Here is a 14,514-nt window from a genome sequence, read left to right as displayed (position 1 = left end):
GGCAGGGCCGCTGCGGTGGGCGCAGTCCTGTCCGTGGCCCTCGGGCAGCAGCAGGGCTCCCTGCCCAGGCGCTGCTGGTGCCACGCAGCCGCCGGGAGGGACACGTTGGGCACACGAGGTTGCCTCCACGATCGGTTCCTTTGCAAGCCCGGCCGGCTGCTGCGTGCTCCGGGCAGCCGCCGGGTGCCCAGCGCCCCGCACACACTTCGGGGTGCTCTCGGTACGGGTTTCCCCTAAAAAATCTCAACAAACACCGAAACTGCCCGCTGGTGCTGCGTCGCGGGGGGGGGGGTCGGGGAGGTCCCGGGGCTCGCTGCGGGGCCGGGCCGGGCGGAGCTCCGAGCCGTGCCGTGCCGATCCGAGCCGTGCCGAGCTGTACCGGGCCCGGAAGGCGCCAGGCGGGGGCGGAGCGGGGCGCAGCCGCGGGGTCCGTGTCGGTGCCGGCGGAGCGCCCGGAGCTGAGCTCGGCGGTGAGCGGGATGCGGGGGCAGCACGGGGGGGGAGCGGCGCTCGGTGCCCACCGCGACCCGGCCGGGCCCGGCCTCGCCTCCCGGCGCCGGCGCTGAGCCGCCGAGGCCCGGGCGTTGGGACGGGGACCGGGGCCGGGGATGGCTGCGGCCTGCTCGGCGCCGCGGCCTCCCGGGGCTACCGGCGGCCGGGCTCCTTCCCCCGGTGCACCGGGGGATCGGGGCTGCCGGGCCGGGCCGGAGGCCTTCGGGCGATGCCCGGCAGCCGCGGAGGGGCCGCGCCCGGGGCTCGGGGCCCGGCCCCGTCCTCGCAGCCGGGGGTCGGGGCTGGGGGGCTTGGCACCGCCGGTGCTGCTGGAGGACGAGGCCTTGCGACGTGGAACGGGTGGGCTCCCCGGGCCTCCCGTGCCACCGCGCTCTGCTGCCATCGCTTCTCTGGTTGTTTGTGTCAGTGGCGAGACCCGTTGTTCGCCGCGGTGCGGGCAGGCAGCGGCTGCGAAGGCGAAACGCGACGTGGACGGAGCTTTGTCAGGCATCCGAAGCTGGGCCAGGGTGTTTGGGATACGGTTATGGCTGAATCTTCGTCTGAATTTAAGTGTGCCGTTGTCACGCTTCCCAAAGGGAAATTAAAAAACAACGTCTCGCTTGTAAATAGAATTTGGATTAGCGTGCACGCCCTCCGAAAGGGCCCATTCCCTCTGAGGGCTGTGAATCAGAACTCCTCTAATGATACTCATCACCCTTCCTCCCCTCACCTGCCTGACTGCACACAGTTATTTTAATTTCTTCTTATTTTTGCTCATTCTCTGAAGAGAAGCACTACAGCCTTCTGATCTCTGGTTTGTAGAGGTACCAGCCCCTATGCCTGTTGTCAATTGCATTAATCTTTTATGATTGCTTGGCAGTTTCTTTTTAGTCCTGGCTCATATTTCACTTTGGTGGTGATGATTTGGAAAAGTGGGTTGTTGTATCGTGTTCTAGTCCTCATGTGCCTTACAACTTTCTTATGTAGTTGTTTGGCATATTGTAATGATCTGTCAAGATGCTCTTGTTCTGAGCGTTATTTCTTCAAAAATGATAACCTTTAAGATGAAGAATAATTATATATTCATGCTCCAATATGTTCTGGTTTTTTGTTTGTTTGTTTTAAATAAGTACAGAAATTGCTGCAATAGGCCCTATTTTGAGACTATGATCTGAGAAGAATTTTTGTGAGCCAGACCGCGACTGAAACACTTCATCAGTTCCTCTTAGGACCTAATGTGCATGTTGCAGTGCCGTCTTTACAGATAAACTGTTTGCTTCGCTGTTTCAGATGTACTTGAGATCAATGCTAAATTCAAATAGAGTATCTCAGAATAAAAGATGCAATAGCACTAAGTATATGTCATACGGTATGTAATCTTTCTGTTTTCAACCCAGCAAGTAACAGCGCTATGTGAATATCTCTCTGAAATCTCAGAGATGACTTGCCATCTGATTAAAATAGAAAAGCTACGCCGTTAGCTCATTCCCAAACTCTCTTCCTTTCCTCAACTCTTAAAACACTGCGTCAAGATGCACTCTCATATCGTAAAGTCGATGGCAGGCAGCAAGTCTTATTTTACTCACTGAATTTGTTACCAATTTTGATTTTTGTTGCCAGTGGTAACGTTTTACAACGTTAAAATGGTCTTAGGTGAAATACACCCTTAACCGTGCACTTTAAGCACTTGCTTGCAAGTTTTTAGCAGAGCCTGTTCTCAAACTTGCTGTAGCTCAGAGAGCGTGGTTGGCTGCGGTTACACTGGACGGAGGTTTCTTTTCTAGTTCTTGGTGACAGCAATCACCCAGGCACAGTGCAGAGACTTCTAGTTATTGCAAGAGGTGTTGTACTTGGGTGTGATTGGTTTCTACTTCCTAATTCTTCCATCAAGGGATTTAAAGCTGTCTTTACAAGCCTGATATCTTCTTTTATCTAAATGTTCACGGTCTTTAGAAGTAAGAATTATTTGAACTGATTCTGGAATGGAATAATGAACTTTGAGCCAGAAAAAATCAGATCCAGAGTGGGAAATCCTTGCTTTTCATAATAATAAAAAAAAAGGTGTCTCGAGGTGTTACCAAAACTGCTGGGTGGGAATCCTGCTCCCCGTGGTCAGCAGGTGGCCGCTAGGATGCAAACCAGTTTCATCGGTCTGCAGGCTGGCTGGCAGGGCTTCCCAGGAACTACAAGTCACACTACGCTTACGATATAACGCTAGCCAGGGTCGGTAGACAGGGTTGGTAGACACATTTTGAAGTGATAGCCATCGGCTGTTGATGCTGGGAAGTTACTTTCCTATTTCTGAGAAGACACAAGAAGGTAAGTTGGTGATGTCTGTAAAAATAGTCGGTATCAGCAGGTTGCCACGTGTCTGTCACAATTTCTCATTAAAAGTCTGTGTCAGCTCGCAACCGGCTATTTGTGAGGGAACCCTTGAGATAACCTTAAAGCAGTTAGTGTTTTTGTCTCCGTCATGCCTTGGGAGCCGTGATTGCCAAAGTTTTCAGTGTTCTTCTTTCGTGGTGGCTTTAGCAGGACAGCTTGTGTCCATCTGCTGAGCAGCCCCGCTGCTCTGCCTGGCTCCACGCAGTACCGAGACTTGGAGCTGTCAGCGGGCTCTGGGCATCGGTGTGCCGCCGGGTGGCTTGGTGGCACTTCGGTCGGGCACTGCTGTGAATCGGGCAGTTATTTTTATTGTGTGATAAGAGCAGATTTAATATCTCTGTTCAAATATTGCTAGTGTGCCTTTACAATTCGCCGTCAATTTTTTTCCCATTTTCAAAGTAGTGTTTTCCTTTAAGCGCTGCCAGCTGATACTGAAGTTGGCTGTGGTGTATTTGGATAGCCTTCCCTAAGCCACTTTTTCTGTGTGTAGGGGAATTTAAGCCATATTGCTGCCACTTCAGCAGTACTTGCAGAGTAACTCCCTTCTCAATTTAATAATTTGAATCTTGTCCCTTTAAGTGTGTTCAGCAGCACATGAAGACTTTTTTCTTCCGTCCGTGAGGTTCGCAGAAGGAACTGGTTAACCCAACTAAACTCTGTGAAGTTATTCTCACCGCGGTAACACGAGCACTTCTCTTACATCACGCTGTTTGCACTGATTTGCAGGTTATTTGAGCAGATCATTTCTCTAAGCCCCACAGAGGCTTTTCTCGATCAGTGTTTTGTTCAAGCAATAAATAAATCTGCTGACGTGTACGTCCTGCCGTGTTTGCTTATTCTTGACCTTTGCTTTTTAGACATGCAAGTGACAGTTTCAGTCATGACATTGTGTAACTGGGTGTTCATGCATTGACAAGCTTATTTTGTTTTTTATTCTTAAAAGTTGCAACTGTGACAGCTCAAAGTAACACAGGACATAGGCAAGGGTTTCAGGGTTAGTCCTGAAGAAACCAAGGGTTCCTAACACTTTGCTGTTGTCAATCAGGGAAGGCAAATATGGGCTGAACAGATTTTGCTCCAGTGCAAGCAGACATAATTAAATAATAATAATCTCTCCTCCTCTCTCCATGTTATTGCTGTGACATACCTGTTGCTATGCAGTAGAAAACCTCTGCTCATTGCCTGAGTGTAATTGTTATAATGGATAGGTGGATTTTGGTCTGGTACTGACCTGTGTTTCCACTGCTTTGGGCTCTGCTCCAGGTCCGGAGCAGTCATAAAGTTATCCCAGGAGGGCCCAGGACATGGCTGCAGCATAGAAACAAATGCTGTGGGAGAGCCTGCGCTGGCTCAGGATGCCTCTGCAAGCTGCCCGTAGCAGCCCAGACATCGTCTCAAAGACTTGGACTCCAGCTTCCCCGGGCGTTAGCAGGAATTTATTGATCTAGCAGGAATTAGCTGGCTGGACGCTTCTGAGGAAGTTGCCCTTTAGTCTTTTGAAAGATTTTTTTATGCTGAGTGCTAATTCCGTATGTCAAGCTGGTGCTTTCAGTGTGACTAACCTTACATTAGATAATGAGGAAATTAAGATGAAAGTTAAGAAATTAATTGTTCGTGGCCGCACAGTTAACCTAGTGACAGTTCTTGCATCTCAAGGAATTGCTTCAGAAACGGTGGACTTGGCAGTGTCGGGTTGATGGTTGGACCTGGTGACCTTAAGGGTCTTTTCCAACCTAAACAATTCTGTGAAATCCTGGTTGTTCCCTGCCTGGGCTGCCTGTGTGTTCTGAATGCCCAAGATGTCAGAAAACTCCCTCGGCCGCTGCCGTTGTGGCCACCTGCTGGAGGCCCCATGCCCTGGGGAGGGCTCCATCCCTTCTGGGACAGGAACAGCAGGCCTCTTTTTTTCGTGTGATCCCATCCTGGCCGCTTGCTCACCCCCAGGGACTGGCACAGTGGTGTTTTTACCATACCACAAGCAACGGGGGCTTGAGGAGTACTGGGGCTTCATCCTGCTGCTGAGGGGTGTCTGCCCGGGGCTGGCTGCAGCTGTCTGTCCTCACCTCCCCCTTCCGTTCCTGAACCTAACCTGAAAGAATTCAGTGAGAAACATGGTGTTCCTGAGTCGTTACTGAAATGAGTTTTATGGTTAAACCTCAGATGGTGGAAGCCTGTATGAGGCAGTGCAGGCGGGGATGCGGCCTTTACGTGGTGGTCCTGGTGCTGAGTGGTCATCGCCTGGTACAAGGCACACAGACGGGCGATGTGCAGACAGCAGCGACTTCTGAGTCATAAAACTTCCCCAGCTTCAACTCGAGTAAACATCTTACAATGTGTAATGTGCTGTTCTAACAGAATTTAAATTTTCTTTTTATTTCAGACTATAAGACCCAGATATGTCCTTCATATTTGATTGGATTTACAGTGGTTTCAGTAGCGTATTACAGTTTTTAGGTAAGTTTTATTGTTTTTATTATGCTATCTGTTAACCCCTGCTATCTTCAAACATAGCAACTGTTTAAATAATATTTTGGTGTATATTCGGTTGCACTCAAAATAAAAAGTGTTCCACTTATCACTACTACATCACTATCAGTACTCAGCCCAGAGCAGAGCAGGCCGAGGGGAGGCCTCATGGCGGCCTGCAGCTCCCTCACGAGGGGAGCGGAGGGGCAGGCGCTGAGCTCTGCTCTCTGGGGACAGCGACAGGACCCGAGGGGACAGCATGGAGCTGGGACAGGGGAGGGTCAGGCTGGACATCAGAAAAAGGTTCTTCATCGAGGGGCGCTGGGACAGGCTCCCCAGGGCAGTGGGCATGACACCGAGCCTGCCAGAGTTCAAGAAGCATTTGGACAACGCTCTCAGACACATGGTCTGATTTTGGGGTGGTCCTGTGCGGAGCCAGGAGTTGGACTCGATGATCCTTGTGGGTCCCTCCCAGCTCAGGATATGATTCTATAAGTATTGAGTATTCTCTGAGTATTTCGAGTGTGCGCTCTTCTTTCAATCTTACATTAATCCTTTAACCTCTTGAAAAATTAGATTTTCTTTTATGAACATAATAGATTTGATTTTTTTTAATTGCACCACATTTAATCTGGTGTCATTTGAGAATTCAAATATGAACAACTATCTACAAAAAATTAATGCCAGATATTGAAGCCCCTGCTCATGTCCAGCAGTGCTTTATTGTGTGACTAATGTCACTGAAATCAGTGTGAAACTCCACTGATCTCTGATGAAGAACCTTAGGAAAGTATTCCCTGGCCAAAAGCATCTGCAATCCATGTTGATCCAAGGTGAAATATTAGCTGGTGCAAAACAGGAGGGGAAAAAAAAAAGAGGAAAGGGAATGTTAGGATACTAAAAAGAGGAAGAGAAGTTGCAGATAACATAGCTAAAAAGGACATTTTACAGGTTCCAGGGATTCTACTGAAGCAAATAAAAAGCATTTGAGATTAATGGATCATGGCACCTGCCGTTTATCAGTTGGAAGTTTAAACTTTTTCACTGAATGTTAGACCCTTGGCCTACTATTGAAATATTAGCCAGTGAAATTTTAACTAAGTTGACTAATCTTCCTTATCTTCTCTTACTTAGTCAAGCAGCGATTACTGCACGTTAGCTCACTTTCCTATATCTGCGCATACAAAGTCTAATTCTGGTGAAAGATACTGAAGCTTGCAGTAGGAAGGAGAATTGCTGTCCATATGTCCCTTTAATTCTAGAATAAATAAATAAATAAATAAAATCACTTGTGTACATTTTATTCATTTGAAGAAGGCTGAAGATAGCATTTGGGATACTCTCTACAATTTCCTGTGCTATCGTGACAGGAGGCAAGGTAGATCACTTTATGAAACATCTCTTCATACACATACATGTAGAATGCACAAAGAATCCTTTTATTGATATTCTGGTTTTAATGTAACTAATAGATGAAGTATTACTGCTTGTTCTTCTTGCATTTTTATGAAAGGCACTCAAAAAGTACAAAAAGTTTCAGAGAAAGTGGGGGCATTTGCTTTGGGAGCAAATGTTCCCTATGTGTCCAGTCTGTGAGTAGCAACAGCACTATTGTATTAATGTAGTTTAGTAGTGTTTCATTTAACTTGTAAGGTAAGTGTGAACTGGAGTTTTTCCTGTGACCTAAGTTTTAATATATGAAAATGTTTGTTCACTTCTCTCTCTGTAAACATCAATACTTTCTCCTCCAGCTTGTAGATTAATAGGTGGTGTAATTTGGGCATATGAAAAGGTGAGTTTGGGAAGTAAGAGTTGTATTTGAAAAAAGAACTGTGCAAACACTCTCCAGTACTTGTAGCTAAAAAAAGATTATTAATGAAATAAGTTGAGGAATATGAAAGAGTATTCTTTCCTGCAGGTTATAAAACATGCCCTGGTGGAATGCGATTCCAGAGATTAGCTTAAAGGTAGGGGGAAAGGTGAGCAAACAGCAGCAGTGTAAAGGTCGGGCAGATAGAGGCACATGTGACTGTGCAGCACTACAGCATCCAGGGGGTGGCCAAGGAACCCCCTGTGTAATGTTATTTAAAATCTCACAAAATAAAAGAGCTATGAGGATAAGAGTTGATAAGAGGTCACCACCAGTTTAACCCTCACCAGGCATGGATGGGGAAGGATCTCTTTCTCATCAGAAGCCTTCCTCATCAGACTAAGTCCGTATGTGTACCAAAAACTAGTATCACAAATAATACAAAAACTGGACAGCACCTGGGGCTTATCAGCAACTCAGATGTGTCTGCCAAACGGGCAAGGCTGTGTGCTCACGGGGGATGCAGTGGAGCAGAGACCCCAGGGTGACCTGTGCCTCAGGCTGGAAGGGAAACAAATAAGGGCTCCAGAAGTGACGTGGCTGGGTCATTCTGCTCATCATGTACAGTCCAGGGGCCTGCTGTTAATGTGACCTTGGAATGGCTACAAGCCTCTTGTTCCTGCGGCACTTGGCACAGCGCATCTTGGCAGTAGGCAGGATTTTGGTACCTAGTTTGCAGATCAGGAGGGTTAGTTGTTCTTCGGGGAGAGTGCGTGGTTAAGTGAAGTGACTGCAACAACGGGACAGTTGAACTTTAATGGTAACATATACTTCAAGAAGTATTTCTGTATCATCAAGGTGGTTGTAAAAGAAACCTTTCTTCAGTATATTACGAAGTACCACAATACTGTGACATTATCTAGTAAAAGATCCTGGTGACTTAAAACTCCCACATTACAGTACTTGGCTGCATTTTGCAATTCTTTTTAAACAGGAGGAAAAAAAAATCTGTTAGGAATGTAGCTCATTTTTGTTTTTAAAGAACTGTTAATTTCAGCATATGTATTTTTTCCCTCCTTTCTTCAGCACTCTTGAGGGTGGTGGGGTCAATAGCGGTTCCTAAGGAAACGTGCATGTGTAGCATCCAGGTCACAGTTCTTTGAAAACACATAAGGCAAAGTGTAAAAGGCGCAAAGCTAGGAGATTCTTACTTCAATAGTTTTTCAGTACAGAATGTGTTGTGTTTTTTTTTTTTAAATAAATTTATCTTAAGAATATTTTACTTCGAATGTTGATCAGTTTGAAGCAGTGAAAAATAATTCTGGCATAGGTTGTGATGTTGGCAAGTCTGAGAGAATTGTCCTTTGACAATCTCAAACTTCAGGAAATATGGTGCTAATATTTTACACGTCTTCTCCTTTAGAACAGTTGATGTATTTATTGGGATTACAAGTAGAGAAATAAAGGGGAAAAGGCATTTTTATAAAGACAACAGTGAAAGTAACATTTCTTATTCCTGTTATTATGGCATTATCACAAGACAGCAAATGTGTCAAAATGGCACTGATGATGCCATTCGGGTCATAACCACACAGTTTAGCTGAGGATCTGGATGAATATTACTTCTGTCAAAATAATATGTGAGCCAAAATAAAACAATTCATATATATGCTAACTATGGCTATTGACATTGAAGCTAGGTTCTCTATAAAATACCTACTGAGGTCTGAAGTTTTTTGTTTCAAACATATTTTTTTTTTGGTCATAACTGGAGGGAGATGAACAAAACATGCTCTGTTCCACGTCTGGGGTTGATAATGTTTTATAATCTGTTGTTAGCACTGTACCTCTGTACCTCCCAGGCAATTCCACTGTCTGTGAGCAAAATTGTCGCTTTGCTAAGGCAGAGTAGGCTACCCTGGCAAGGTTTAATCCTGTTTTGACTTTGCTCAGATAATATAAACGCATTTATATTACTGACATGTTTACATCAGTCATGTGCCTGCCCCCCCAAAATGCCACTCAGCATCACATAAGCTGCCTGGAGCAAGCATAGCTGTGATAAGCACATGAGCGAGCGTGAATGTGGCTTGTACAAGTAGGAGAGCACTGATAAAGGTCATCGATAAAGCACACTGTGGAGCTTGGCAGGTCTGTATTTTGTACTGTGACCGTAAAACTTTGCTCCTGGGAGCAAAATCATCGCTAGCGTTAGAAATAATGTGACTGCATATGTCTGCTTTAATTAGCGATCACACTCCCTTTCACTGCTGACTGTCAGAGCTGGGCCACCAGAAACCTGTAGGATATCCATGTAGGAAGGTTTATTGGTCTTGCTGATCAGCAGACCCCACAGGATCTGAAAGAGGCTTAGGCTTCAGAATGCTCAAATACACTATTGCTGTTGCTCTTAAATGTTCATATTTTTTATGTGTGTGATGTGGGTGCCTGTTGGACGATGTTGTTATGGTAATACCTTTGCTGATTTAACTGGCTATTCAGTAGATTATTCTTTGTTGCAGGACTGTACAAGAAATCAGGCAAACTAGTTTTTCTTGGATTGGACAATGCTGGAAAAACTACGCTGCTGCACATGCTCAAAGATGACAGACTGGGACAGCACGTCCCCACACTACACCCCAGTAAGTTAACGCTCCTAGATCCCTAGCCAGGAAGCATTCAAAGTATTGCAAGAAAAGCAGTACCTGATTATACATCATAAGTAACTGGGGAGAAACAAAGGAATTTTGGGGATCACAATCCATAGGTAATTTGAGTCATACTCAAAAAATTCTTTTAGGATAGTTCAATGTGATTTATTTAAAATTAAGGGGCCAGTTAGAAGCAGAGTAATGGAGCTGAGTCTAAATCACAGAAGCTGTGGGAAATTGGGGCTTGCATTTATGTATACTGTTTTGATTTTTGTTGCTTAGAGGTTTCTGTGTGATTGTCATTGTGGTAGCCTTGCAGGAGAAAATGTTCAGTGCAGGTTAAAAATGTGGACTGGTGAAGTCTAAGAAGGAGGTAAGTAATTAAGCAAGGACACAAAGAGGAGAAACCCTCAGCAGTATTGTACGTGAAATTCCAACTTTGTGGCAAACCGGAGGCCAGAGCTGCCTGCTGGTTTTGTAATGTGTAGGGATAAGTAACCTGTGGGCCTTCTCTGCTATTCTCTTAACATTGCAGATATTCTGTATGTGTTTTAATGGTTAACCACATTTATTTTGTTACACAAGTGTTATTGAGGGAAAATGTATTGTACTGATTCATTTCTTGAATAAGAAAACACTGAAAACAAGCAAGAGAAAGCAAAATCTATACCCTAGCTTAGACTATTCCATATAGCGGAGTATCGTATAAGATGTATATAATGCTGTATAATCTTCACATGCAGAGAACATAATTTTGTGTATTTTTAGCTTCAGAGGAGCTGACAATTGCTGGCATGACTTTCACTACCTTTGATCTGGGTGGACATGCTCAAGGTAAGAGAATATGTTGACTCATTTAACTGCAGTGAATTAAGTTAGAGTTGTTTACAGTCAGTTTGTCTCAGATCAGAAATACAACCATGCTGCAGAGATCAGCTTCCCACACTCTCTTTGATAGTGTTAAAAACATTCACTGCTCTGTTGCCTGTCTCCATCACATGCTGCACTCCCAAATACAATTTGGCAAGAGCTGCACTAGAGCAAAATTTCTTAACTGATAACACGTATTTTGAGGAGGATTAGGTAGTTTTTGTTTCACTACTTCAGGTTGCTTATACTTACGTTTAACCTTTATGCTTTGAACTTGTGTTTCTTGACATAATTCTTGGGGAAACACAAAAAGGTCGAGTACATCAGTGTGCATGTGGGATAGAGGGGTGATAACACTAGAGGGACTGATAATTTTGATCTATTGTCACAAGCTTTGTAAAACATGAAATTGCATCCTGAAGACTGGCAGTATAAGCTAAGACTTTGAAAAAAAATTGTTGCTTCCTAATTACTGATGTGCATTGCTCTAAATTTTGTGATAATTTCCATTGCTTTTCATTCACATCTTCCCTGTAGCTCGCAGAGTGTGGAAAAACTATCTGCCAGCTATTAATGGCATTGTGTTCTTGGTGGACTGTGCGGATCATGAAAGACTGCTCGAATCAAAAGAAGAACTTGATGTAAGTTTAAATATGTTTTTGAAAGTCTGAACTTTAACTTCTGAAAATTAAGATCAGTATCCAACAGAGCTCTCTTGCCACCTGGTCATGAGTGCTAGTAATTTCACTTGCATCATCATTCCTATCTAGTTGTATTCTGGTTCTGTTGCCCTCTTCTTACTATTCATTACTGTATGCATTGAAGGTAGGTGAACATGTTATTTTGCCAATAAATCAGTTGAATCAATATTGCTCCATTTGTGATATTTTCCATTTTGTGAGTAATTTCATTTCTTTTATCCCAAGTACATTAAACAACTCCCATCAATTAATTTTGATGCGCCAGTGAATTTTACTACCCTTACTTCTTAAAAGGCCAGGCTTCACCAAATGATTTAATGGCATTACGTTGTTAACTTTTTATCTTAATGTGAAGTCCTAAGTCAAAATATATCCTGAAATAATCTCTTCCCCCTTTCTCCTTCCTTTTGTAGTCACTAATGACAGATGAAACTATTGCTAATGTGCCTATCCTAATCCTTGGTAATAAGATTGACAGACCTGAAGCCATCAGTGAAGAGAGGTTACGAGAGATGTTTGGTCTGTACGGCCAGACAACAGGAAAGGTAATGTTGGGTTTTTTTTTTGGTTAGGGAACTTGTGTTTGCTTTATATTTCTGTGTTGGTTCCAGTCCACTTCAGCTACACAAAACAAATATTTTTTAGTTTATTATGTACTTAATACATTATAGACCTATATGGAATAAATGCTGAAGTCTCTTTCTTTTGTGCATGTGTGTGTTAGATACACCTCTACTGCAACTTCTATTCATCGTTTTCAATGCCACATTTTTTTCCAGAGAAGAGGTAGTAGTACTTAGTATAGTTGTCAGTACTTGAACTTTTCCAGTGCAGTACTTTTAAAGGGTGAACAAGTTTTCAGAGGCTACAGTTCTATAGTTCTAGTGAGAATTATAAGAGAAAACTTGATAACGTCTTTCAGTAATTGACTTTTTTATTTAAATTGCAGGTTTAATACAAATCATGTTTAACTAAAGTTTAGAAATAGGTTTACATCATGGAAAAAGTCTGAGTTTGTAGGTTGTGGAAAAAAAATCCTACTGGCATCTGTAACAACAAGACAGATTTGTATTATGCATCTGTGTAATACTTCAACTCTCTCTAAAGTAAATACAGTGTATTACTTGTAGCAGACATTTGGGTACAAGTAGTTAGAAACAAGTTGCTCCATTATCCTTTGTCTTTGGAAGTACACCTCTCCTGATGCAGCTGACAAAGCTGTTCCAGTGTCACTTCCATTCCAGCTTGCATTAGGTGACCAGCAGTGAACTGCCTTGAGGAGAGGACCCAGTCTTGTAATTCCTCTTTGGTTTTGTATTCCTAGGTGCTTCACAGAGTTCAGTGCTAGTCAGAGTTTAGGTTGAGCAGAAGCAAATCTGTACCTCTTTGTTTTCCAAGTGAAAAAGAATTTCATAGGTTAGTTTAGAATAGGTGTAATAGACTGTAAACAGTTACTATAGATATTTTTTTTTTGCATCTTGCCCTGTTTTTTACAACACTGCACATAGTCTATGATGTATGACTCCTGTTGTGAATGTCCAGTTGAGCAATAGCTTTGTCACACTGTGATGCTCTTGGCAAGCAAGCAACTCGCACTCTGACTGTGGTCAGTCCTAATTTGTAGCAAATGCTCTTTTTATCCTGTTGGAAAGCTATTAGAAACAGAGCAGGGAACTTCTGAAAACTGAGCATAAGCTCTCTGTGCACATGCTTGCTCTTGTACTCAGGTTCATATACTTTATGCTCTCCGAATGTGGCTGTGCATGTAAAGATGCTCAGCGTATTTCCTCAGTGACTGTCGTCCTAGTAAGGTGTGCAAACGTTTTAGATCAGTTTATTTTCTAAAATTCTAGTGCCCAACGTGAATAAAGTAATGGCATTCCATAGAAACAAATGTTGTTGTAGAGTAGGCATCTTTTTGTAAAGGTAGCATAACTTGGAATACTTTTGTCTCTTTGCAGGGCAGTATACCATTGAAAGAATTGAATGCAAGGCCACTAGAAGTGTTCATGTGCAGCGTGCTAAAGAGACAAGGCTACGGAGAAGGATTCCGTTGGATGGCACAGTACATTGATTAACGCCAAAATCACATTAGTACTTTCTGTCCCATGTCTAAATATTAAGTCTGCTCCTTCTCTGATCACTCAGTGTACGTAACTTGAATTCATTTGACTGTTTAGTTATATAAGCATACATTTTTACATAATTATACCACCTATGCTAAATTGTAAGTGTGAGGATTGAAAAATTATTTCAAGCAAGTTTGTAAGTTTAAGTACCACAACTTTTTAGCTTTCTAATCCCATACAACATTCTTTTGCAACTTTTAATTTAACAAATCTCCAGCACCATTTTTGGACAGAGCAACTTTCCAGTACAGTATGTTTGAATGCACTTTTTAACAGCTAAAAACTACAGACATGTGAAAAATATTTAATGCTTATCATGTTAAATTTTTTTATGTACTTTTTTGAAACTGGTTTTATAACTTTAGAGTATATAACCATCTTTCAACGAATAATAAATAATTAGCTGATGGATAATTGCATGATGCCTTACAGTTTTCAATAATATACTTTCTTATGCAACGTCATGCAATAAATTTAAATCCAGTTTTTGGCGACTTTAATGGAAAATGTTTCATTTTAATGTGTCTTAACTAGTGAGGCTGTCTAATGATCTGAATATGGGGGATATTTTCCTGAAACACAGAAGGCCACAAAGTAGTTTCATTGTGTGTTAAGGAGTAAGGTGTTTCCTTCAGACTACCAAATTGCATTTATTTTAGGATCTTGCATTACTAGAAGAAAACTCTAATTTGATGCCCTTATAACTACCACCTTTAAAAAATACAAAATCTGTGTCAATGCAAATCATGAACTAACATCAAAAGTGGTCTTACTTTACTGGTACCTTGAATTAAACCCCTGAAATGACAAAAAATACAAATTTTACTGAAGAAATTAAGAAAGGTACTGCACTAAATTATTCTGTTCTCAGTTTAATTAGATTTGGATTCTGCCAGAAGATTTATCAGTGAAATTGCCAGGAAAAAAAAATTGCTGTTGTTGCTTGTGAAAATTTTATCAGCCCACACCCAGTCGGACAATTCTATTTTTGGTGTTTTGATTTGGATTAA

General features: G+C 42.8%; 1 protein-coding gene across 1 annotated transcript; it reads left to right on the top strand.

Annotated features, from left to right (window-relative positions):
- Nucleotides 1–317: 317 nt before the first annotated feature.
- Nucleotides 318–14,011, top strand: SAR1B (secretion associated Ras related GTPase 1B). The gene is made up of 7 exons (XM_035560787.1): nucleotides 318–470; nucleotides 5,258–5,331; nucleotides 9,676–9,795; nucleotides 10,573–10,638; nucleotides 11,212–11,315; nucleotides 11,789–11,920; nucleotides 13,337–14,011. Exons 2-7 carry the CDS (start codon nucleotides 5,274–5,276, stop codon nucleotides 13,451–13,453), a joined length of 597 nt encoding a protein of 198 aa, XP_035416680.1. The 5' UTR covers nucleotides 318–470; nucleotides 5,258–5,273; the 3' UTR covers nucleotides 13,454–14,011.
- The last annotated feature ends 503 nt before the right edge of the window (nucleotides 14,012–14,514 follow it).

The sequence above is a fragment of the Cygnus atratus genome, chromosome 14 (genome assembly GCF_013377495.2).
Source record: "Cygnus atratus isolate AKBS03 ecotype Queensland, Australia chromosome 14, CAtr_DNAZoo_HiC_assembly, whole genome shotgun sequence".
NCBI classification, from domain to species: domain Eukaryota; kingdom Metazoa; phylum Chordata; class Aves; order Anseriformes; family Anatidae; genus Cygnus; species Cygnus atratus.
The sequence above is the reverse complement of the archived record's forward strand: the minus strand, read 5'-3'. Positions and strand labels throughout refer to the sequence as shown.

What these genes read in the sequence shown, in the direction of transcription:
- SAR1B (XM_035560787.1), top strand. Translation starts at nt 5,274, where the DNA reads ATGTCCTTCATATTTGATTGGATTTACAGTGGTTTCAGTAGCGTATTA. An exon ending in CGTCCCCACACTACACCCCA is followed by an intron (nt 9,796 to 10,572) that starts GTAAGTTAACGC and finishes GTGTATTTTTAG; the next exon opens with CTTCAGAGGAGCTGACAATT. An exon ending in ACGGCCAGACAACAGGAAAG is followed by an intron (nt 11,921 to 13,336) that starts GTAATGTTGGGT and finishes GTCTCTTTGCAG; the next exon opens with GGCAGTATACCATTGAAAGA.